The 25,497-nt window shown below is 52.1% G+C and overlaps 3 protein-coding genes across 3 annotated transcripts; 1 reads left to right on the top strand and 2 right to left on the bottom strand.

Moving 5' to 3' along the window:
• Positions 1-13,509: 13,509 nt before the first annotated feature.
• Positions 13,510-16,045, bottom strand: SAPIO_CDS7657 (uncharacterized protein; the record flags this gene model as incomplete). The annotated part of the gene is made up of 3 exons (XM_016789472.1): positions 13,510-13,850; positions 13,953-15,636; positions 15,818-16,045. The coding sequence occupies 3 exons, from the start codon at positions 16,043-16,045 to the stop codon at positions 13,510-13,512; spliced, it is 2,253 nt and encodes a 750-aa protein (XP_016641299.1).
• Positions 16,046-18,342: 2,297 nt separating this feature from the next.
• Positions 18,343-19,843, top strand: SAPIO_CDS7656 (Vanillin dehydrogenase; the record flags this gene model as incomplete). Its single annotated transcript, XM_016789471.1, has 2 exons — positions 18,343-18,788; positions 18,862-19,843. The coding sequence occupies 2 exons, from the start codon at positions 18,343-18,345 to the stop codon at positions 19,841-19,843; spliced, it is 1,428 nt and encodes a 475-aa protein (XP_016641298.1).
• Positions 19,844-20,135: 292 nt separating this feature from the next.
• Positions 20,136-20,781, bottom strand: SAPIO_CDS7655 (uncharacterized protein; the record flags this gene model as incomplete). The annotated part of the gene is made up of 2 exons (XM_016789470.1): positions 20,136-20,147; positions 20,203-20,781. The coding sequence occupies 2 exons, from the start codon at positions 20,779-20,781 to the stop codon at positions 20,136-20,138; spliced, it is 591 nt and encodes a 196-aa protein (XP_016641297.1).
• Between the last annotated feature and the right edge of the window lie 4,716 nt (positions 20,782-25,497).

Below are 25,497 nucleotides of genomic sequence, written 5' to 3'. Positions count from 1 at the left end.
CGAGGGAGAGTTAGGTGGATCTCAGAGAGATGGTAGGAAGGTGGAGTGGGATGGGGATGGCTCGTGTGTGGATATATATATATATATCTAGACGTATATATATGCGTTCCTATATGGGAAGAAGGCGCAGCTGTGCGGCAATGTTGCCTGCTTGCCTTGAATAGAAGTCTATGAAGAAGGATATGAAGAAGGTCAAGAAGAATGATAAGGAATTAGAGAACTAGGGGCGAGGGAAGTGCGGTGGTTGAGGAAGTTCCTTGATAATGAAGGATGGGAACCGGAGGTGGACGTTGCTGGCGACTTATAGGCAAGGAGCCAAGGAAGAAGAGAGATGGGGTCATGGGTAAGTCAGCCTTTCAGGTCGCGGCCCAGATCATTGGGAGGAGAGGTGTAAAAAAGAAGCCCTATAGAATGGGATTGTGGATGAATTAAGTAGTAATAGGTCGATTAAGGGCCACCCGTTATTCGGGGAGCAGACGTATCCATCGAGACACAGGGTGGTATCAGGCACCTTGGGGGTGGATGGATGAAACCCGAACAATATCAGAGAGAAGAGCGAGTCTAAGAGCGAGAAAAAGAAAGGAACAGAAACATGGAACGGGAGAGGTCGAGAGCGAGATTATTCAAGTGGTCTAGGGGCAGAAATTCGAGGAGACGCAAAGGAGCACAGGGACAAGCAAAGCCATAGAGGAGAGTACATCGGCATGTGTGCTCAGAGCTAGTTCTAGAGGTACACCCTTCATACCCCCCTACCTACCCCATGGTTAACTGGGCCAAGGGAAGACCTCAATGACCTGGGCTCATCTCTGAGGTAGTACGTACTACGTACTGTAGAAGAACATTCACCTGGGCAGGCAAAGCCAGGCATTGAAGTGGAGGGGGTAAGGGAGCACAGCTTAAAGGTCTGGTACAACCCTCCTGCCTCGGTAGAAGTGAAGGTACACGTAAAGGGTACATCGGAATGTACTCTTGCAGCATCGTCCCAACACCGCAACAAGTCTCCTACCTGGTGCTCCCTGACTCAGAAGAAGCAAAAGACTTGACGGTATACTTCGTACCTCGATTAAGCGCCGACCTGCCTGTCAAGTGGTCCCTTATGGTTTACGCAACTGCAACTGGGGGAGCAGGCAAGGTTGCCCTGCACCCCTCAACAGGAGATCTGCCCTACTTTACATCGTACCTGGTTTGTAAGAAGTACGAGCTGTGCTGCCGGGGCACGGAATATGCTGCAGTATACAATACATTACATTGATAAACCTTGACGAAGTCTACATCAGGGAACCCAGGGTGGGGGGTGCGAATGTGCAATGTGGAATGGGGCAGTGGTCCTTTTTGGTCATTGTCAAACGTACTAAAGGGTACCGTCGCGAACTGGAAGCGTGAGTACTCACATCGACATGGCGGATTGATTTTTATTTGTGCAGATGGTCTTCGAAGGAGGGAAGGGGAAAACCCTCATGTTTAGGGTGGTCCCTACCTCGTATGGATTCGTCACTGGATTGATGGACTCGAACTAACCAATTCAGCCAGAGGGGTCTCTCTAGTAAAGCCAGATGATTGTACAAGGTGCAGACAGGTCTTGGCCAAGGTGTGGCAGGACTCGAGCCGGATGTTACAATGGGGTCGAGGTCAATGTACAGGGCATGAGGTACTCATGGACTGTTTGTGTACCCCCGAGTTAAGTACACAACCAATTGTGGTCACACTCCAGAGGAACATCAATTACAGTGTATTCTTCCGATTGTGTGACGGCAAGGTACGCCCGGTTTCTAACATTTCCACTGCTCCCATGCTGTGCTGGTCTGGCCTCATCCCTCATATGCTGCATTCTCACCCACATCCACTCCGTTAGCACATTTCTGAGTTCGAATGCTGCTCAGAACTTGACAAACTTCGCCTCGGCCTGTGGCTTGAGCGTTTCGGGTGGCACCGTGGACCTGAATTCGCCAGGCACGAAATCTTTGGGGGAAGGAAGGAATGGATCGACGCACGACTATTGGTTTAACGTCATAGACTCGGATTGTTTGATGATTTTCAAAAACAATAGCTCAATTGATCATGAAATCTTTGCTGGGTAGCGCGAGGATTTGCTTGTAAATTGGTAATCTTTTATAGTGTAGTAGTACATCTCTAATTATCTCGATGCTGAAGTATGGGCGAGCTGTGAAGGAAAAAAGAAAAAACTTTACTCCATAGGAGAATGAACGTCTGGTTCTCCGCAAGTGTCGCCATTAGGAAGTTGACAAGAACGCCTGCCGCTGCTTGACTTCGTCACTCCCTCGACCCTGTCAGATGGAAGAAAGACTCGAGGTTGGCCTGCCTTTTCCGTTGACAAATGAGGACGATTGGATCTCACAATCAGACTAAGTCGATTTCCCCGAGGTCTCGATCTTGATCGCCGTGACATGGCCTGCGGAAGGAAGATTAGTGTCTGATTGACACTACTACGACTTTGTAATAGTGTGCTTCAAGGATCCTGTTTGTATTCGAGTGGGTACATTACAGGCCACCAGGACGAGTAGGATGTTACGACCGGACTTTTGTGTAACACGGCACGCCTTGCCTCATCCCATAAAGCTACCATTGCCATATAACAGCGACATTAATAAAGCCAGGTACTCCAGACCTGACAGTCATGGTTTCAACATATTAGCACCTCTGGGGGGAAAGCGAGGAAATCGGAACGCAGTATACTCGGCCCTGGGGCTCGCTACAGGACGGAACAGATCTTACGCGACCTGAGATTCAGAGTAATTGATGTCTACTTGACCTTTGTACCATTGTGGGAACTCCCCACCTGCCCTCAGAAAATTGCTTGATTGTACCTGTGTGATATGTGTACCTGGCCTTGCCTTCCGTGGTGCGGCGTCGAACTTGGGGGCACATTTCAAAGTCCTCAAAAATCCTCCCGACAATTCTCCAAATCGTCTTGCCGAACTTTCCAACGCCAGGTGCCGAATCGATGGAAGATCGGGATTGGGGAGCAGAAATGCACTCTGGTGTCTGGCGCCGATTTGCTGTAAACGAGGATAGGATATGACGAGGAGGCTTGGACAGACACAGCAGGCACCCATTGCGGTCTTGCGTCCTGGTGTGTAGGTACTTGTACTTGTACTTGTACTTGTACCTCAAATAATCTGCCGCACAAACCCCCTTCAATCCTTCACTTTAGAGGAGGAAGGGATTTCCCGGATTCTCCCCGCCCTTGTCCCTACCAGGGCTCACTTTCTTCTCTCCCGCCTTATTTTTCGAGGTGGCTGCTACCTGTATTGTTATTTGGTGTGGGAATTTGGGATGGAGTGATGGACAATGATTATTAAGGCCCAGGGGTCTCCCTTCTCCTTCTCGTTATGTTGCACTCTCTTGGCAGGTAGTGTTGGGACTGGACATTCATGTCGCACAATCCAGCAGAAGCAGAACGGGAGGAGCGGATAAGATTGATGATGAACTGTCGCACTACATCAGCAAGAGAAGGAAGGCTTGAGGCGTACATACGAAGTACATGTAGGACGAGAGGCGTCGACGTGCGAGGTAAAACAACGGGTGATCGCCAGAGAAGATTTTTTTTTCCCTTTTTTACTTCTTTTGGTCTTTTCTTCTTTTGCTTTACTTTTTCCCCCCTCATTGATAACCAAGAGGGGTTCGGAAAAAGAAACGAGCGGAAAAGTACTGGCGTGGATGTGAGTACGTCGGAAAGCCAATGGCTCGGGATGCTAGTGACTCCATCTCTCTCGCCAAGAGTCTCTCCTTCCAGATTCAGATTGAAAATATGACAATCGCATCTCCTGTACTCTGCTGCAGTCGCGTTGCAGTCGCTCTCTCTTGTCGGGCCCAGGTCCAGCACCGGGAAATCGTGAATGCTTAGCTACAAAGTACTCCGAAGGCCGTTCACAGGTACAGGATAGTCCTAAGTATTGGTGGCACGGATATTGCTCGATCTCTCCTCCGCGTCCGAGTTGGGCCTGTCAGCTGAAGAGAGGACATGCTTAACCTTTCTCCCTCCGAGTCTCTCTTTTTTTTTTTTTTTTAGCTTGAGATCCCCCCTAACACTAATGACATCGATACTCCGTGATTAGAGTCGTCTCTCGCGGGGGCCTCAAACTGGAGAGGCGGGGGCCGAAGAAGAAAAAAAACGTTGCAGGCCCAAAAAAGTAAAGGAAGAAAAAGAAAAAAAAAAAATATTTCGGGATGTCGAGGGTGCCTGCGTTGTTTGTCAAGGACCAGGGGCCCCTGCCATCCGTGGCATGGCGGGAAATTTGATTTGCTCGGGGAATGTGTCGATTCATGGTAGTGTACTTCGTACTTCACGCATACGATGCTTAGAGATTTTAGTGGGGGTGGAGGATGGTACTCTCCAAAACCCTTTTCCCTACCCCCATGAAGATTGCTGTCACGGTTTCCCACTCTCAGTGTAGATTTTTTTTTTGCTTTTTCCTGCCTCGTGTTCCATTTTTGTGTTTTAATGGTTCTGCTTCCTGGCCACGGAGTTTATAGCGAAGGGTTGAGAGTACTATGGTCTTGCAAGAAGATATTGACAGGGCAGCGCGCTTAACGCCCGGAGATAGACCCCAAATTCACTCCCGGAATTAACTTTGTATGTGTGGTGGCAGTCTGGCAGAAAACGCCCCACGAGCCGTTTCTCTTTCAGGATATTATGCTCCGACTTCCTTGTTAAGAAATGAGGACCGAAGGGTATTCTTACATGCTGTTAATTATTCTATTGGACACTGAAGTTACCGAGATAAGGTGGGGAGTACTTCGTAGTAAGGCCTTCTTCGATATTTGCGAAAAACCTATTGGTTGCCATTGGGCCAAGTGCCCGGGTGCCTCCAGCTCTGCACGGCCAGGGTGCTTGAGACGATAGTTTCCATTTTTCTGCGAATATATTAAATATTTTGGTACAATTTCTCGCATCTGCCTTGCATTTACTTCCCATTCGTACAGCTGTCTAGTATTGATTGTATGGAATACGACCTTGACTCTTGGGATGGATCAACTACACTACGACAGCGGCTTGGTCTGATCATCCAAAATTCCCCGCGTCCTTGTTTACTTCATCCAGGAGTATGCTTGTAATGACAGCTGAACTTGGAAGGCATCCCCTCGTCTCCCACCTATATCCTGGAAGGAGAAGACGCGAAAGGGCACGCTCAAAATCTAATCGTCTCATCTTGGCACAAGGTCACGTCCTTTTTCCTGTTTGAATAGACGGAAAGAACGACCTGCGTTCCGAAAGGTGCCTCAAACGGTCCAAACCTACCCCTCCAGTACAATTGTCGCGACTTTGCAATTGCTGCGGGTCCGAAGACAAAAGTACACAGTGTTTCAATTTGCCATGGTACATCACACGTTCATAGCCCACTTTCTCATGCAGTCGTACTTTCCCGGACCAGTCATGTCCCTTAAATCAGTCGAGGGGGTGCGTCTGAACCAGACTGTCGGGTCCTCGGTCAACAGGGTTTGTCGAGCTAAAGCAACGATCAGCAGACATTTTCATTGGACATGTGAGAGCCGAAAAGTGGGCCTCTCAACCATACAGCCAATGAACAGTGGCTTGGAGAGTACTTCTTTGCTTGGCCAAGCTGTGGCTTCCCCATACGCGCGCGTTAACCAAGGAAGGAGCCTACTGATTGGCTCTCTCTACGGAATCTCAGTCGTGCCTTCACAACTCGTCACCAACGCACAGTCTGCTGATGCAGCACATCACTCGCCCCTTCTTCGCCCATCTTCCCCATCTCGCCCAACAATGAATTCGCGCCGTTTGTGTCTCGAGAACCTTTTGAGCGTTCCCTGTAAGTGGAATGGAGATTGATCACTTTCTCTTTTTATCCATCCGCGCGTCCGCGCCTGTTGCCATGCTGCGAGGGGGCCTTTTGTCCCCCCTCTCTTCATTCAATCTCTGCTTGCCATTGATCCAAACAGCCGCCCACGGCCAACACAGCCAAGCATGATGCGACCCTCAGACTTCAGTGGCTTGCGCTCCCTACCAGCAGCATAACTTCATGCTGTTGGCGAACCCGACGGTCTGGGTCCATCACCCTCGGGCACAACTCGGCGATGATATTAGCCTTTTTTAAGAAGGGGCTCTTGTCCTTGCTCGTTTTTTTCCCACCACCAGGCCTGCCCCGCCTGTTGATGTTGTTTGGCGCCCTGCTCTTCCCGCTGGTCTGAGACAGAATGTGCATGGTATTACGTCCAAGTCATCCTATACTTCCGTCCAAGCGCGGTAGCCTTGAGATTTGCCCAATACTTACACCGCTGCGAGATGAAATCGACCAATGGCACTTCGGTAGAACGATGATTAGAGATGGTGTTTGGCGACCGAGATTGGTCAGTATTGCACTAACACTAGATTCACCGCCCTTCACGCAATGGTGTGGATACACTATGGCAGCAAAACATCTTCTGCCCGCCATTCAGACTCCATCCCGTACCTCCTCCAACAATAGGACCGGTCTATTGCTGAAGTCTAGCCCAACCCACCGCAGCACACCTTCGCCATGAAAGGGATAGTTTGTCCCTCACGACAGAGAGGGGTCTCTCTCGACCATCCACGCCAAGTCCGGCTCACAGAACATTAATTGCTCCGCGCTTAGAGAAGATGATCTTGGCATGACCGTGAATGCAGATCCTGGTTTGCCTCGACAAGAAGCGAAGCATCTCAAGCCGCGCGCATCTCGCGGTCGTAATAGCCTGCACAGTGGCAAAGGGAGGCCTCTTGCATCTATCGTGAGTATCACAATCGGCGAGCGTCATTATGCTTTGTTTCCCGCCATCCGTGATAAGAAGAAAAAGCCGAGAATTGAGAGAAAAAAAAATCTAGAGCCTCGAAGTTTCGAGTGTCGGCGAAACCCTGACCCCTCCCAGCTGCTTAATTTCATGCACTTCTCCTGCATTGTTTGCCCTTCCTCCATACACAAACGTCCATACGTAGCCGTGAGATGTACCCGACTCGGATGGGGGACAGCTGCTCTTCCCATTATCACCCCGGAGGGGGCCATCACATAAATGAAGCGAGTCAAGACACCCCGGGGAGTCACAGATGGCCGGTTCATGGCGCACTTCCGCGACCGGCCAGGCCAAGGTTTGTGGGGTGTGGAGCCAGGGTAAAGGAAGGATTGGAGATTCGAAGTTTTATTCCTCCCGGCTTCGCCACATTGACGCATTAGATCAAGGGGTCGCTTGAAGACTAAGCACACAATGATTCGCACAACCGGCTGCAAGTGCTAGTTTAGTTTTCCTTGTCTCTACTTCCTGGTGTGTTTGCTGTGTGTATTGAGAACCCCCTTTTTCATCAAGGAAACCCGGCCGCTTGCTCCCGGACCTTTCAGGGCAAGCACCCGATGGACCTAGCCAGGCACACGCTACCTTTCCACTGACCGAAGTGGGTGGGCAGTTCCTCGAATATGGGGAAACTGGCCCTGATCTCTACTGCCGAAGCGCTTGAGGCTGGTGTGCTCAAAAGTTGTAGTAGTATTAGTGTGTTAACCGTGGGAAATTGCTTTTCCATTCTCAGGCGTGGTGTGCAGCACAGTTTCTGTATTCTGTTACATTTGGCCCATCCCTCATTCTCCTAGAGATCGATTTACAGTTGTATAGCACGCGGCACGGCGGGCTGGATATTATTCGATCACTCTCCTTTCGGTGAAGGATTTCTGGATACATGGTAGAACCCGGTCCGCCGCTAGGCGAACCAGGAACCTTTGTCAATGCCGTTTATCGGCCTCCACATGGTGTGACAACAAGGTCGTGTATGCTAGGCCGCCTTGCCAGTGCGCAGAGCCGTCCGTGGATCATCACTCGCGTGTCTGTTCTCTGGCAGCACTCCACAAGAACTCTGGGGCAGCTCTCCGAGCTCTGCCGTGTGCTGGCATTCCCCCTGTGGTGTGCCAGCCAATACAGAGCAAGTTCCTGTCTTTCGACGGAACCTGGTCCGCCCTCCATATCACTGATGGTTCGATATACCCTCGCCGGCGTTCGCATGATACCCTGCTGGTGTGACACCGCTGAAAACTGCGTGTTGCCGAGGCAGATTCGAACATTCCCTGCCTCTTGCAGAGCGAGCGCACATTGCCGACAAGGGATGTGGAGAGAGAGGCTTTTACGAAGGTGGGAATGCGCGCTGATCGGGCGCTTAACATCCAACGTGTTCTTGACGAGGAGGGCCAGGACGACGCAACCCATGGACGGGGTGGTGTAGGCGGAAATTCTTATGCCTGTATTTTCTTTTTCGATTTGCCCTTTAACCATTAGGGTATCTATGTGTTTCAAGGAATGGGTTCAAGTCGGGAAAGGAGGCGCCGCTGTCTCCGCCGTCTCCGCCCTTCTCCCCGCTTATCTTGGGACGTTGGATGCACCTTCTGTGCCATTGCCGATACGAGTTGGTGTATGAAGCCATTTGGGAAACGCCGACTACGACGATGAGGCGATATCATGCGCATTCTCGCGGTGCTTGCGCTTGTGATGGCGGAAAGGCGCGGTGATTCACGATAGCTTGGCGCCATCTACGAACCGGACACTCCCAATAGCCGCTCTTACGTGCGTAGTAGGCGCAAAAAAATGCATCGCGCATGCCACACGACGCACTCGGCAAAATTTACCCCCCTCTTCTGCTCGTGTGAAGCGCTAGCATTCCTCGTGGGATTGGCCCCCGCGTTCATGTACAAACGGGACGTGGTGATGACGATGATGGGTTAGTAGCGCGATTCAGGGTTTGCTACGAAGTTTGTCCTGAAAAGAGTGCCGCACCGACAGCTGGGGTTGGGGGGAAGTGTTACTCTAACCAGTTTAGTAGGCATGTGCCCAACCTGCATGCATGGTAGCGACGGCGGCGAACATGCAGGAATCGACCAGTGGGAAGCGTCGGTGCATCGTATCACGGAGCCATGTTAGTTTCCTTTCTTCTTTCGTACCTATTTGGTACGCTCGTTTTATGCGGCACAGATGCGAAAAGGGATGTTGCTGACACGCAGCGGCAGCAGGTACGATAAAACCATGCCAACCAGACCTCTCTTTGCCGATGTGACAATCTCGCAGACTTGGGTAACCGGCTGCAAGGTAGCATTCTTTCTCGACACAAGCGCCGAGTTTCCCAACTTGCCGGGGGCGGAGGGAGTGCATGCGCATTGGAAACATGCAGGTCCTCCTCAGGACAAACAAATCCAACATCAATCACCCTGCTATTACCGCGAAGGGACAATGACAATGTGTGTGTGGGTGTGTGTGGGTGTGTGTATACGTGGAGCAATTGCTACGGTGCCAAGTTTACGGCCCCCTTCTCCCAAGCAAACGAGATTGGGCTGGTGCAAGAAAAAAGGAAATGGAATAACAATGGGGTCATTGCGAAGAGCCGCGTCGGCCGGAGAGGTGAGAGGATAAGCGACGGGACTCTCGGTTATGGAGACGCGGGCCTGAATGCGACCGCCTACCGGGGCGATCAATTTGACTGGGCTGACTTGCCCACCCACTTGGGAGACTAGAAAGGGCTGCTCGACTTTGAGAGCGGATTAGGTATGCCGAATTGGCATCTAGGCCGGCCGGCCGGCCGTTGGAAGGACCGCAGCGAATCCATTCTTTCGACATTGATCGAAAGTCGAACTGTCGGCGGTGGCTTGTGGCGGAGCTAGGCTGCATTTCGATGTGGTCGCCATTGTCAAAGCAGTAGCACTGCCGCTGGTTGGTCTCCAACTCGGTCTTGCAAAAAGTAAAGGTCGGGCCACTGGGCTCCCAACTTGGAGATCTGAAACACGTCCTGGCAGACCTTGCGCCTCGTTCACTCCGCATGGCGATGCTTGGCTTGGTGCAGAAAACGGGTTCTTCGAGCCTCCCTGAGAGGAACTTTGTGGCTGAGGGACGGCAAACCAGGCCATTCTTGGTAAGAAACCAACACCATGAGGCTCGCATAAACGAGAATCAGGAAAAAATACCAAGCAAAAAAAGCAACTAACCCTTGGCTCAAATCGATCTAGTCCCGTCGACCAGTCTCGTGGGCACCAGATTTGAGTATGGTGTGGCGTTCCCTTTTCGCCCAACTCGGACACTTTTTGTCTTTTCTTTTTTTTTTTTTTTGCGGCCCCCATTGACGAAGGATTCAGAAGTCGATTCACGTATATGCACCAGTGGTCGCAGAAAAAGTAACCCTTGACACATGCATCGATTAAAAAAAGAAGTCGAAAAAAAAGCAAACGAGCCCAAGTTGGCGGCCTTGTTCCATTCTGCCTCAAACATTTTGGGGGCGGATTATCGTCGCATTCGTGGGAAGGGAGGATTCTCCCGACCTTTCGTGTAAGTGCCGACTCGAGCTCAGTTTTCATCTAGATCAGCCGAGCATCGTCTCTCTACGAGAGCCCCATCCCTTTTGGACAAATCCGGGATGGCTATTTTCATCTTTGGGGGCGTTTCCTTCCCTCGTTTGTCCTTTTTCGAGTTCTATTCTGAGAATCCGGCAAACATCTTGTCGAGATACTTTGTCGAGGACCATGGTTCCGTACCTGTACTCATGGATCGTGATGCAGTTTGTTCCTTTCTCAACTGGAACAATGATTCCCCCCCTAAGGAAAAGGCTGATGATGACATGTCGTGAGTTTATTAGCCGAGCCATCTCGAGGCTATCGATCCTCTTGCATGCCGTGCGCAGGATGAAACAAACGCGGGGTCTGGGGTTTGCTTATACGAGACCTAGGACTCATGTTGGAAGCTGTAGATGGGTGTTGGAGCTTGGAGTCATGCCTGATACTGATGAAGGACTCAGAAAACTCCCCAATGAGTGCGGGAAACGGCTTGGGCTCTCTCCCTGTCAGGAAAAAAAAAAAAAGGATAGCTGGCCTTCTCTACCTCCGACTCCGCAGAGGTTTTCCCGTCTGGAAATCTCGTTCTCGTTTATGAACGACCACTTCACTTGGGATGATAGACGCTCCCACCATGTACGGCGCCTCACCCTCTCCACCGTACTTGCCCTGTTGGTTCTCTCCACATTCGTCTTTAAGATAGGGCCACTTTAGTCCCGAGGATTTCTCCGGCCCCGTTCTCGTGGGCAGTCACACAGAGAGCTCAACGGGCCGCTCCTATTGGAAGAAAATAGATTTGAAGTTTCTTTTTCGGTGTTGTTTTGTTATTCTGACTTGGCATCTTCCCGTCCTAGCTTTTTTTGTTTGGAAGGATTTTCCCGTGTAGTCCTTTTCTTACGAAGAATCCTTCGTCCTTCGCCCCTTCTCCACGGGCTTTTCTCAGCCATTATTGGTTCTAGATCACCAGGAACATGGTTTCTTCTCTTTCCCTCTCTTTATCTAGTCGAACGGGAAGGATCCAACTTGGCAGCCATCAAGTAAGGGGAATCTATCTTCTTTGTGGGTAATGAAGAGAGGTACGGTGTGCTGTGCCGTACGGCTGCCTGGTGTCCCACGCGAGGCCTTCCCCCCTTCTTCTTTTTCTTTTTCCTCCGGAAATCCGAGAGTACTATTATTACATGAGGGAAAATCCGGGGAGCAAAGTTGCTACTGGGCCAAGAGAGTGTCTGAATCCGCCCAGGTTTGATTAGGCCACCCTCTTCTTCCTCGCCAAAGGTTGTGTGTGTGTATATTGCCTAGACTTTTCTGTGAAAGCGGGAAAAGAAAGTCTAGCGCGCGCAAGTGCAGCATGAATTGCCAGCGCTCGTAACGGCAGGGATAAGTCCATTATGATGTCAAGCCCTTGGACAGTTTGGCAGGTTTCGGGGGAATGGTTCCGGGTATCCGATTCTATGGGTCCCATCACAGAGGCCCATGACCTATAGGAGGAGAGGAACTTTGCTGAAATGGACCTGGCCATCTAGATAGGACTGGCTAGAACTGGAGTAATGGGTGTGGTCGTTTACAGAGAAGAGGAAAAGGAGCCTGGAGGACATTTCTAGAGCAGCTTGTACCGGGTCTTAGACCTGGATGGCGCTATATCGGCTTGAGAGTCGCCCAGTCTTGAGGGTACCCCATCTCCAATAATTGATACTTGACAGACTTTCACTCCATCGTATAGTTGGTCCATCCTCCATAGCTTTAGAGCTGGGTACAACGGTGCAGTCACATAGGCGCCAGAATGATGGGGCTGCGGAGGGCTATCACCAACGTTCGTCTGCCTGGACGGAAGAGGACACACCTCCCCAATTCTCAAGTAGACATTCTCAATGACATACTTTAAAAAGTAGGGCGAAGTCCATCACATGAGGCCCCATAACTCCTCCAATAGAGTTGTCTCGGTCTAGGCAGATACTAAAAGCTGTGCCCGACCCGTGATGCGGCCGGGGAGAAAATCGATGTAAGGCGCTCGCAGCCTGGCCAAGCAGTGCTTCCCACTCGACAGCAAAGAGTACTAAATGGCCTTCCGCCCCTAGGCATCAATCCCCCCCCAAAAAAAAAATTGTCGAGACTCCGGAGTGGCAGGACGCCCGCCTGTCTCCAAAGGGCAGCATTATCCCGAGACGCGACCTTCTATCACGCCTTCACTGATGTCATGGACTTCCCGTGGTCTTGGGCCTTGTGTCTGGTCTCGGGACTATGCACATGCGCATATGTTCTGTTGGTGATGGCATTTGCGATCCTGTGATGTGTTTGTTGGTTCGACATGTTTCAAATGAGTTCGGGACCGCATCGATTGATCCTTTTGTATTTTTGATTCTGTTGAGTGTTTCTGGTGACGTCTGCCGAGAAGTGACCAAGATGTCAAAATCTCTCTTCTTTAATGTCATCCCCGAGGATAAATAGATAAATAAAAAAAGAGAAAATTAGTAGAAAAAAAAAGGAGAAGGAGGTAAAGAATGACTCGGCTTTAGGCCACTGGCATCTCACATCTCACTCTACCGATTTCAAGGACGGAGGATGACGCAGAGACCAGAAGGCCCATGTGGCCCATTCGTCCAATTGTTGGAAATTCCCCTGCTAAACTTGAACCGTATTAGGTATCTAGGTTTTTAAGAGAGGAGTGTGCGAAAATGATTCCTGGCAGAGCCGTCAAGGCTTCCCATTCTAATCTCGGGATCCCCCCACGAGGTCAAGGGATCTAGTGTGCGTGATAGAGACCGAGTTGAACACGCCCGACTCTCTGCCATTCTTATCATTAAACCTAAACGCTTCAATTGCTAAGGATATAAAAATAAAGAAGAAAGAAATAGAGGTAAAAGCGAACAGATCCCGCAAACGAAGCCCCGGTCCTCGACACCGAGTTCAGTAAGGCCATTCCAGAGTCGTGTCTGTCTGTCCCCCAAGTCGCAAACTCCCCGTGGATCCCCCGACACATGAGATGATACCGCAACAAGTAGCTAGGAAAGAAGGAAGAAGAAAGCATAAAATGAAACAAGGGACAAGACGCCATAACCGCCAACCTCATTTGACAGACAAACTCTGTTCCAGTAGAAAAATATACAGACTTTGAATACCCGTTAACATTACACATCAATCAGAGCCTTTTTCTCTTCTCGTTCTTTAGGGCTTCTTTCCCGCCGTTGTATAAAACTCTCACGGAAACCGTAGGGATGGGAGAGGATCACACGCCCTCCAAGGGCGTAACGGCAAACGAGTAATTAAAGTCCAACAGCCCATCCAACATCCAATGTTGGGGGTCAAAGAAATCGTAGCCAGCATCGGCGGAACCCGCGCCGGCGCCGCCGTAGCCCAGGGCACCCCCCATCATGCTCGTGGCCGCGGACACGGGGACGGAGAGGCCCGAAGCTCCCGGCGTGAGGGCGCCGTTGGCGGCGAGCAGGGCGTTGCCGTGGAGAGCGGGGTGGGTTTGCATTAGCGGCGCGTTTGAGTTTCCGCTGTCGAGGTGTGTAGAGGATGCGGAGGACTCGTTGGCGGAGTCAGGATTAGTGGGTTGTTTTAACGCTGGGAAGTTGTGTTAGTGTCGGATTCTCTCGAGAAAGTGATTGGGGAAGAGAGGGGGTGAGGCGATAAAAGGGATAATGATGAGGGAAGAGGGGGTCTTACAATCAAGCGAGCCTCGTCCAAGAGCTTGGTACTCTTCTCGCCATCGCCACACCGAGTCAAACACAAGACTCATGGAATGGCGACACCGCACCTTGAGCTGAAGGCTATCGTCAATCTGAATCGGCGAGTCATCATCCGTCGCACCATACCCGCCCTCAGGTATGGAGTCCAGACGAGCCCCGTTCCACATCTGCACCATCAGCTCGGCGAGGCGCGACTGGAGGTCATTCTGGACGACGCTAGTGGCGCGGATGGCCTGGATCGCGCGATGGAACAAGTTTCGTCCGCGCTCAAAGTCTATCGTCTTCGCAAAGAATGACCTAAGAAGCTTGAGAAGCGCGAAGCCGGCGGCGACGAGCATCTGCTGAATGTAATTTGTGACATACGGCAGGATGGAGCCGCGGAAGTCGTCCTTTAATCCGTGGACTGACTTGTCTGACCCGAGGAGCTCGTCCAAGAAGGCGGCGGTGGCGCGCCACAGGCCCATTAGATCGTCCATGTAGCCGGGCGTCGTGTTCGAGTCGAAGAATCCGGCTAAGCGGAGATGAAGGCCAGCTGCCCGGAGATGGAGGGTGGTAATGGGATTCAGCTGACGGGAAAGGACGGACGCTTGAAGCTCGGCGAAGTCACGGCGGTAGACCCTCATGAGCATCGCTCGATGCTCGTCACCAGCTACGCCTCGCGGGTCACTGACGTTGCTGTACATCTCCTTCGAAACCTTGTCGCAGAACCTCTCTATCTGCAGCCTGACTTGGAGCTCCAGGGACAGGCTAAGCGGCCCTTCGTCATTGGGTTTCACGGCGAGGGTCCAATCGTACAAAGTAGAGGCCGGCTGGCCGTAGCCCGTGCCGATAGACTGGCCGACGATATTGCAAACGGCCCACGTCGTTATTCGATCTTGAAGTTGCTCTCGGTTGAGTTCCACAGATACCCTGGAGAAGTCTTGAATGTGGTTGGGCCGATGGAGTCCTATCATGGTCGCCGCCTTCATCATGACACCGCACAGGATATGGGTGGGATCCGAGCTCGTCGTGCTAGTGGGTAGCGGCCAAGTACACAGCAGGCAAAGGGCCTTGACGACGAAGTAGCTCGTGGGTACGTCTCCGATGGTGGTCCATAGCAAACGTGTGAGGGGCGCCGCCAGCGACGTGAGCAGCGTTCGATCGGCTTGGTATCTCCGAGCAGCGACGGCGATGATAGCCCAAAAGAGCAACGGGTGTTGTTGGTAATACTGGTCGGGGGTCTGCTGCTGGTTGAGGAAAGGGAGGAAGGGATGGTAAAAGGCGAAGAACTCGGCAAAGAGGTGCGTCACGGCATCTTCGGTGAGGCGCACGTTTTCCAACTCGTGCGTGACGCGAGGCACGCTGTAGGATCCACCCCGCTTGAGGTGCAGCAAAGACGACACGGCCTCGTCCGATCCCATCAAGGAGGGGTTCCGAGTATGGGTGTAGGTGCTGGGAGCTATGGGGGAGTGGAGCTGCTGGTCATCGTCGTCTTCGGGCACGAAACCTTGGGCCTTGGCGCGTTGTATGTTCCTCCGCAGACGCTCGATTTCCTTTTCCATTTCGGCATGTTTACTGCGCTTGCCTATCCTCTTGAAGTTGGACTCTATCTTGCATTCGAGCTTGAGGCGGTTGCATCTTGAGCAGCTCTGGAAGGGCTCTTGGACCACATCGCATCGTAACTACACCGAGAGAAAGTACGAAAGGGTGTGTTAGTCAGAGCACCTCACACGGCAAGCTAATAACGAACGACATTGATCGAAAGGGCAATGGGCAAAGACAGGACATTGCCAACCCTGCCCTGGTGGTAACAGGAGCTGTATGCTTTCGTGGTGGGATGAAAGGCATGGCGGCATGACTCACCTTCTGCTGGCGACACTCATTACAGGCGCGCTTCACACCGGGCTGGCGCTTTTTCTCGGGCTCGGCATGGTCATCGTCATGACCGATGTTGCTGGCCGGACTGCTATCGGCGCCGGCCAAGCTGCCACGCTTCCGCTTATGTGCGCCATTCGCTCCGTGGCGGGCGTCTATCGGGCTGGTTGGGCTGACTGGAGTGACCCCGCCAGCAACCACGGGCGAACGGTCCATGGGAGAGCGAATGCGTGGGGAGGGGGATATACTTTTTGCTCGGGCGGGAGAAAAGCGCCGCGCTTCCTTTGACGCTCCCGAGTCGAGGGGTCGAGGGGGCGGGGTAAAGCACACAGCTCCGGTATTGGCGTTAATTTCCAGCTATTGATGCTGATCGCATCCAATTGTTCGCAGCGACGACCGGTCGCCGGTGTCGCGGATCAATGTTTGAGTTCGCTGAGTTGTTCGATGGTGCCGGAATGCGCAAGGTCGGCCGAATACGGAGGGGAGGGGGAATTGGGCTGGGCTGGGCTGTGTGGGCAGCAGATTGGGCGGGGGTTTTTCTTGGGTCTTGGGTTGTTGGGCGATGAGAAACAAGAGTCATCAAATGATCTGTGACGGCGGGAGACGGTCAAAGAGGCGCACAGTTGCAAATTGTGGGCACACAATGCATGGCGGATGGCTGGGCAATGCTTTTTTGACGCATAATTTCTTTTTTCTGCATTTTTTCTGCATGGACGGGTATTTTTGTATCCGGGCCATCTGCCAGGTGTTAGAGAGTGTCACATCCGCGGGCCCAGTCATCGGCATCTGCTGCGGGGGAATTGTTCTCTCTGATTGGGCCGTTATGAGGTCGTGTGATGGCACGTGACTTCCAAGGGTCACACCCGGATAACTCGATCGAAGGTGGGGGGAAAATTACGGGGTAATAATGGCGCCACTATTTTCCCAGAAAACCAACCGAGTCGAGGGAGCGCCCCAGGAATTCCCCAGAATTGGCATAGCCTGACCAAGACAATTGGACTGGGGATTTGCTAAGGTCACGTTTGTGCGGGTTATCAATCTATGCAACGACAATAACGGGGGACTTCTCCTTCGAATCCAACCCGATAGTCTCATATCATCCCATCACGCCCAGAAAAGCGTGGAGAAGAGAAGGTTCCTGCGAGGGGACTGTCGTGTGGTGTGCATGCTGTCGACTCGTTCCGGATCATCATAAAGCCAGCTGATCTGGGATCCAGGGCTCCTGAGCTTATTTGCACCTCAGACAAGTCGAGCTGTTCCCCGTGTTTTGTCCAGAACAGAGATTGAGAGGGTACCTTGTGAGGACAGCCCCATCCCTGCGCATAAGTCCGTGTTCTCAACCCAGTTTTGTACCCTTCATGTACAATGCCTGGGAATGACAAGGACAACGGCCCAGGCAGTCATCGCAATCAGGGCAAGTTCTACCTGCAGCCGCCGCCGGAATGGACGCCAGACAAGCCATACACCGAGTCATTGAGGCGGCGACGCGAGGTACGATTCGTGATACCGGGGACAAAGAAGAAGCAGACAAATCCAGGTATGTATTCTCCAAAATAGTCTTGATACTTTTTGTCCTCAGTTGGAGATGGCATATTGAGCGTGTGGTCAAGATGCCGTCACCAGTTTCAACTCCGCAGCCGTACCGCAGCCGTTCCTGGATCCAGAGGTTCTTGAGCGCTGGCGCCGTGACATGGAAGATGTCAAATCGAAGCCGAAGCCGAAGCCGTAAACGTCGCCCCCATCATTGATCGCTGTTCCTGCCAATGGCTTGGGCAATGTGGAGACCGTCTCAAACTTCCCCAAAGCCATTCGCCCGCCATTCGCCCGCCATTCAAATGCTGTCTTGGTTTAACTCATCAGCCACAATCTTGATTTCTTAGAAATCGAGGTTCCCGATGTGGAGGTTCCCGAAGGCGTTTATTGTTCCGACGAGTACCTCGCGCTTTCGAAGGGGCCGAACCAACTACCGGGATCCCACGCAGGTGCCCGCCCACAACCATCGCCGCCTTCCTTCCGACCATCACAGGGTCCAAGCTGTTTAAGGCCTGGTCCACTGCAACTTCGCCTTCAATGCAGCTAATAAAAATCCACCCCAAACCCCAAAACGTCAAGAAGAAATGCGGGGTCCCCTCATCTTGCTCCCACTCACCACCGAACACTCTCCACGGATCTCTAAATCGGTATTTTTTTATATGTAATCCTAGTCTTGCATTGATAATCGTTGTTCATTGATACCCACCTCCCACCTCCTGTCCTGCCCCCCAGTGTGGCAACTGTTGCTTTGGGCTGTCCTGTCCCCCCCTCCCTTGACGAAGGAGACGCGTCGCCCATTTGTTTCATATCCTAATTGAACGTTGCTCTGTAAATCTCTCTTCAAACCTCACCTACTCTCCATCTTGCCCATCTTGTAAAGCCCCTTGCCGTTCGTCAAGCCGTCAACGACCTCTACTACGAGAGACTGGATATTAGATACAAGAGCCCAGAGACCAGAGACTTGCGGTGACTTTCACACAATGGCTTCTTACACGGTGCCGTTCTTCTTAAACGGAAAGGAAATATGCGCTGAGCGCACCTTCGACGTCAGGTCCCCCCTCACCGGGGAAGTCATCCACTCCTGTTCTAGCGCCAGCACCCAGGACGTCACAAATGCCGTCGAGAGCGCCGCCGAGGCTTTCAAGACGTGGCGGAAGATGACTCCCTCCCGCCGCCGGGACATCTTCCTCAAGGCCGCCGAAGTGATGGAGCGCCGCAAGGACGAGCTGACCAAGAACATGGTTGAGGAGACTGGGGCTTCCGCTATGTGGGCTGGCTTTAACATTAGCAACACCATCGACATGATCAAGGATGTCGCTGGACGAATTGCCACGATAGAGGGTAGCCTACCGGCCACGGCGGATGAGGGGCGAGGTGCCCTCGTCTTGAAGGAGCCTTTTGGTGTTGTTCTTGGTATCGCACCTTGGTACGTCTATGTCCACATATTGCACGATTTTCTTTTTCAGGTCGCCCCGCATGCAATACTAATCCCTTGATAGGAATGCCCCTTACATTTTGGCCACTCGAGCCGTCGTGTTCCCTCTGGCCGCCGGAAACACGGTTATCCTCAAGGCTTCAGAGCTATCCCCCCGTACCATCTGGGGTGTAGCATCATGTTTCCATGAGGCCGGAATCCCCGCCGGCGTGTTCAACACCCTCGTTCATGAGCCCGCCAACGCCGCCGCCATCACCACCCAACTCATCGAAAACCCCCACGTCAAGAAGATCAACTTCACCGGCAGCACGGGCGTGGGCCGCATCATCGCCAAGCTCGCTGGCGAGCACCTCAAGCCCGTCCTCCTCGAGCTCGGAGGCAAGGCCCCCGCCATCATCTGGGAGGACGCCAACCTCGACCAGGCGGCCCATGCCTGCGCTCTCGGCTCTTTCCTGCACGCCGGCCAGATCTGCATGAGCACCGAGAGGATCATCGTGCACAAAAACATCAAGGCTGAGTTCGAGAAGAAGCTGGCAGCCGCCGCCGAGCAGATCTTCCCCACCACTGGCGAGGCACCTACGCTCATCGTCGAGGCCGGTGTCCAGAAGAACAAGAAGCTCGTCCAGGACGCCGTCTCCAAGGGTGCTTCCGTTCTCTTCGGCGATGCGCAGGCCGAGGGCCCCGCCAAGACCAGCATGCGTCCCGTCATCCTTAACAACGTCACGCCCGAGATGGAGATTTACCGCACCGAGTCGTTCGGCCCCACCGTCTCGCTCGTCGAGGTCGACAACGAGGAGGACGCTATCCGCATCGCCAACGATAGCGACTACGGTCTTACCTCGGCCGTTTTCACGGAGAACTTGCGTCTGGGTCTAAAGTTCGCGAGGGAGATCGAGTCGGGTGCGGTGCATATCAATGGGATGACGGTGCATGATGAATCGACGTTGCCGCATGGCGGAACGAAGGCTTCTGGGTTTGGAAGGTTTAACGCTTCGAATGGGTTGGAGGAGTGGGTGAGAACGAAGAATGTTACGTTTAGTTACTGAAAAGGTGGATATGCCTTGGCGGAGATGTAGGAATCGAGATGCCAGGTGATTTGGGAGTTTTACTTGGTTATGGCCCTATGAACGATCCCAGTAAATCGGATGAGTACATCAATTGATATATCCCTACTTTTTACGATTTTGAGAAATTTTGCGACTTAACTCAACCGCACAAGAGCTAGAAGGAAGTTTATGCCAACGAGCGTCGCTAGGAACGACATTGGTTTTGCACAGATCAGGGAGACAGAAGATATGAATGCAATGTTTAAGTCATAGGAGGAGGCGGAGGCTACATTCAATCTGTATTCTAAACCGGGGGTAGTAAGGCAGCATGGCCCCAGTAGGGATCGTGCAACAATAACCCAGCTTGGCTCGCTGGTCACGGCCCAGGCCGTCTTGGGGGGTCCCGACCACCATTTCTGGAAAAGTCCCCAAACATCAGACCAGTCTTTGCTCTTCTCGCCATTCCCTCCCGCATTCCCGCGGTTGTCTCCCCCCGCCTTTCGGGCCTTCATGAAAAAGAAGGCAGCCTCCCTTGCCACCTCGACCCACGGCCAGAGTTGGCTAAGCCATGAATTCTTGGTCCGAGGCCGTTTCTTCGGCTCAGGACGGGGCTTGTCGCCTTCCGAGTCTACAGAGTGGCTTGGCTCGGCCCGGGTCTGCTCCGTCTGACGCGGTTTCTCCTCTGACACTGTAGGAGAAGCCGAAGCCGAAGAGGCATTTTGCGACGGGGCTTGAATAGTTGTCTTGCCCGGATACTTCGGGGCAGCCGCAGGGGAAAATACTCGTACGAAGCCGTCTTGAACATTAAGCCTGATCGTCCCGGGTTCGTTGCTCAGTACTTTCGCAGCCTCTGTTTCATGCCACGGGATCTTGTCTGCCAATTCGCGGACAATTTGGTGCTTTGCCTGAGGGACGCCGCCGTATCGCTTCTTGATCATGGCTCTAATCTCTTCACAATATACAAACAGAACTTGGCTGCTGGATGAGCTGTCAACGCGTCCGGGCCGGATTGGACAGGAAGTCCCAGAAATCCTTCTGTTGATTGGTATAACAGCCATTTCCATCAGACCAGGTTTGCTATATCCAAAATGCCATTGGATAACTCAACCTGTAGTCAACTGCTTACCTGCATCTGCATTAAAGTTCGCGTTCCTCGTCGACGATGGGTTGAAAAGGCGAATCAGTCTGGATGTGTTCCATCCACTCAAAGGGCGATCGAAAGCAATGGTTCGCTCCCTGCTACGCCCGAACTTTAGTGAATCTACCAATCGTGTTTCACATGATGTGTGCTAGAGGTTGACAGTCGTCGAGCTGGATGATAAGGTAGCATCACTCACATCCTGCTCCGCTTCGGGCCTTCGAATCACCTTGAGATGGGCAGAAGAGGTAACTCGCCTTTACATCGCCAGTAAGATTAGCTACCATCCTCGCTTGATCTCCCTGCGCTTGCACAATTATTTCCCCGCACGCTTCAACAGCGACGCCTTCGAACAACGACCGCCTTGCATTTTCTCATCAAAAACAAACCAACGGCCTCCAAAACAGGCTTAAAATTCCTCGAATAGCACCCTAAACTGTCTAACTGTCAAAGGCCCATCACTGCACGCGATAATCAGGATTGCGCTGGACTCCTGTCTATGTGAAGCAAGACCGGACTCGCAGTCCTATAAATACCACGGCATAATGTCAAGTCCTGAGCCTCTGTGTGATCATTGTGTACAAATACCTCTTGATCCAGAAGAGCTTACCGAAGGCCGTCTTACCGAATATGAGCGCTGGTCTCTCGGACCGTGGTTGCGAATTCAAGCGAGCCGATGCCCCCTGTGCAGACTAGTGAAATTACTGGTCTATGAACACAATAAAACTGAGCGTCGCAATTTCAGCATGGAATCCTCCAAGGAAATATATTTGACTTGGATGTCCTCCTGGGGGCCTGGTAATCGAGGCGCGTTCAAGGTGTCCGAGGCTGGGTTGGGGCTGTTTATCTGCTTCGCAACCCAACCCGGTGGGCCGATCGTGACAGACAATGCCCACTATCTCCGGCACGCGGTATATCCGGAACTAGATGTCTCGAGAGTCACACGCTGGCTGTCTACCTGTGCTCAGACGCACTCGGGCAACTGCGTTTGGGAGCCAGAAGTTGCTTTTGGGGATGCTTTCCCCGGGCTCCAGGTTATGCGCCTTATTGATGTGTTCCAACAACGGCTGGTCGAAATACGTTGCTTGACTCGATATGCTGCTTTGAGCTACATCTGGGGTGCAGTCGACAACTTCAGACTCACAACGGCAAACAGGGGCCGCCTGCTGCTTCCAGGAGCCATCCAGAGCATCTTTAATATGATTCCCCGGACGGTCCAAGACGCAATTTCGCTCGTTCGGAAACTTGGAATTCGATATCTCTGGGTAGATGCTCTATGCCTCTTGCAAAATGAAGCAGAAGATCTAAGGTGTGGGGTGCAAGTCATGGACCAAGTGTACGAACGCTCCTTCTTGACCATCATTGCAGCCTGCGGTCACGATGCCGATGCAGGACTCCCTGGTGTTGAGCCAAACACGCGAAGAATGTCGCGTATGACGCGGCAAGTCAGGCCAGGAATATGGCTAGGCGTCTATACTAGCCTAGACAACTTGATCAAGGGCACGGTGTACAATTCTAGAGCCTGGACGTGAGTATATCCTCATGGCTCTTATCTCTGTAATAGCCACCAAAGTTCCAGGCTGACTCTAAGATACAGATTTCAAGAACACGTCCTTTGCCGGCGTGCACTTTATTTCGTTGATAACAAGATATTCTTTCGTTGTTCCAGCGCTGAATTCTCGGAATCGTGCCTCGATTATAGCAAGATCCGCAGGCCGGAAATAGGTCCGTCGATACTACTTACAACAGCGGTCCATTTGGAATATCCGCTTTCAGACTACTCGCAAATGCTTCTGTACTACTCTCAGAGGGCCTTGACATACCAAGGCGACGCCCTTCGCGCTATGGAAGGCATCATGCGAAAAGTATCGCACAAGGTAAAATGCGGGTTTCTGCAAGGACTACCGTCGGTGGCCTTGGATGCATTTCTCCTCTTTAAAGCTCACGGTGGCATTCTGCATCGCAGAGCCGAGTTTCCGAGCTACTCTTGGGCAGGCTGGCGTGGTGGTATAATCTTTGACTCCAGTGTAGACACGCTCGATGAGTGGCTCCCACATCAGACGTGGGTGGTTTGGTACAAAAGAAGCCCTTTGGGAACCACCAATCTCGTCTGGGATCCAGCAGCAAGAAAATCTACACCTATCTACGGCAAGGCTTATGCCAAAACCGGGAAGAGTCAGATCCTTAATAGTATCGTACCTCATGGAGTCAAGACCTCGCGGACAGCTCCGACAGAAGCCATCTCCCTCACCGCTAGGACCCCACCATATCCTCTTCTCCAGTTCTGGAGCATCTCTCTGTTTTATAAGCTTGGCGAGATGGATGTGTTTGCTGGTACATGTAGTCTGATTGGTATAGATGGGAAGGAATGCGGCAGAATGGCCCTTGACGGATTTGAAGAGACAACCTTCTTCAATTCTCAAGCATCATTCGAGGTAGTCTTACTCTCTGGGATGTCTCCCATCAACATAATGCTTCTTGAATGGAACAAGGGAATGGCAGAGCGGCGGGGAATTGGGACACTCGACAATGATAAAGTTAACAATGGCTTCCCGCCTGGTCCTCTGTGGAAGGAGATAATCTTGGGCTGAAAATACTCTCCGCTCACACTTATTCGGCTTTGTGCGAGCAGAACTCCGGGAAAGAAAAGTTTTATAGAGTTCATATATTGAAACTGAAATGGCTCAAGCGCCATTCATTTCTGAAGCTCCTAGCATGGCACCTCCGCATACCGGCGTCAATAGCAGGCAATATCCATCCTATCATCCAGATGTAGGATTTAAGCCTCTCATAGGGCGGAAGTCAAAGAAACAATTGAAAGAGGAAGAGGCGCGGAAACGGAGACCACCTCCGCAGTCGCAGCTCAGGAATCATGCGGAGAAGCCACCCTGGTCTCGGATGAAGCCCAAGATCGCGCATCTCTGTCACACTAATGGATATCAACTCCGTGTAGTCAAGGATATCGTGTGGTCAATCTACCAGTTTGGTGTGAGGTACGTTTCTCATGCCGAGTTGGTGTTCCTTTTTCTCTACTCCAAACCGCTTTAATTACATTTTACAAGGGAACATCCTGGAATATGATTCGATCTCTAACGTCCGAAAGAACAAGAAACTGACAATCGAATAATAGAGGCGACAGCCCATAGAAAAGCCGGTTCGCTACATGGCGCATTAAGAAAATCAACGGGGAAGGGGGTTCTGGGGATCGGCACAGAACCGGAGTTAAACATGCTCCCCCCCTCCCGTGCGAGTCCCTGGGAAAACTATGACGGCTGATGAGTTCGATGTTCATATGCACATGAACGCCAGAGTGCCGCGCTACCTTCTCTCACCCGGCTGAAGCATCACGAGGTCGCTCTGTACAGCGTGGATAGATTCATCTATGACATCTTTGACCCAGGCGCACGCTGGTCTGCTAATATATCAGGGTTCTTGTGTCCGGACGGGACAATAAGCCTAAGGACGTATCATTGGCGTATGCTCTCAGATCGATGCTATGACATTTCCTCGTTGATACGCGCCGGCCTGAATAGCAAGGCTGAGTCGAAGTTTGGGCAGAGTTCCTCCAGGAGCTCGGCGCCACATCTTGGTATCAGCACCCAGCCTTTATTGTCCAGTTCTGGAGTATATGCCTGCGTATCCAGGGGTTTGAGACACACATACCTCGAGCCAAGGCCATAGATCGATTCTTGTTATTGGTCAAGGAGGCACAGCCGGATAACCACCCTCTCCAACTGCTTGCGACGGCACTTGGCTCCGCTGACCGGACGGACCTAAGGCACATCCTCCGAATCAGCTATCTGAAAGCCATCCGGACGGTGACCGAGCTTATTGGAGATGAAAATGCCATGGGCCTTGATATATCGGCAAAGAGTCCCTCGACTCCACAGTTTGGAGACGGCGAGCGATGAATGCGCAAAGTGTTGTGCATCCATGCAGGGCGCGATTGGGAAACTAGAAAAGGGAGACGTGGAATGTTGCATTCGAGCGGCATTGCTGTCACGAGCGCTTAACCGCTGGTTTGTCGAATGGGATCTACTAGAAGAAGCGCGTATTGAGGGCTTACGAACAAGAAGGATCGAAGATACTATCCCAGGCAAGACATGTCCCCGATGCCTTCGTGAGAGGCACTGCAAAACATGCGCTCAGTCGCTTCGGGACTACGGGACGCGAGATGAGTCGTGCAAGCGCTGCAAGCCCTTTAAGCTATCTAGGCTCTGTCAAAGGTTCAGAACACGCCAGGCCACCATCGGATGGAAGCCTACAAAGAAATGGCTGAAAGAACAGAGAAAGGAAGAAGTAAGCGCTTCCGAAGCCGACCCAATGCAGGAAGACTACTAAAAGAGATGGACTTTATACGATTTTTTTCAGTGCCGCGCTCTATAAATGTGCGTTGAGCTCGTTCGAAACTTTACAGAAAGCCTGCTTTCCCATGTCGACAATGACCCTCATCACGAAATCAGACAGGAGTCGATCTCCGGCCCATGAGTCGCCGCTTTTCAGACCTCCGTGTAGG

This window comes from Scedosporium apiospermum (assembly GCF_000732125.1).
Source record: "Scedosporium apiospermum strain IHEM 14462 chromosome Unknown SEQ_SAPIO_0110, whole genome shotgun sequence".
Classification (NCBI taxonomy): Eukaryota; Fungi; Ascomycota; class Sordariomycetes; order Microascales; family Microascaceae; genus Scedosporium; species Scedosporium apiospermum.
Note: the sequence above shows the minus strand (reverse complement) of the source record. Positions and strands in the feature narration are given on the sequence as shown.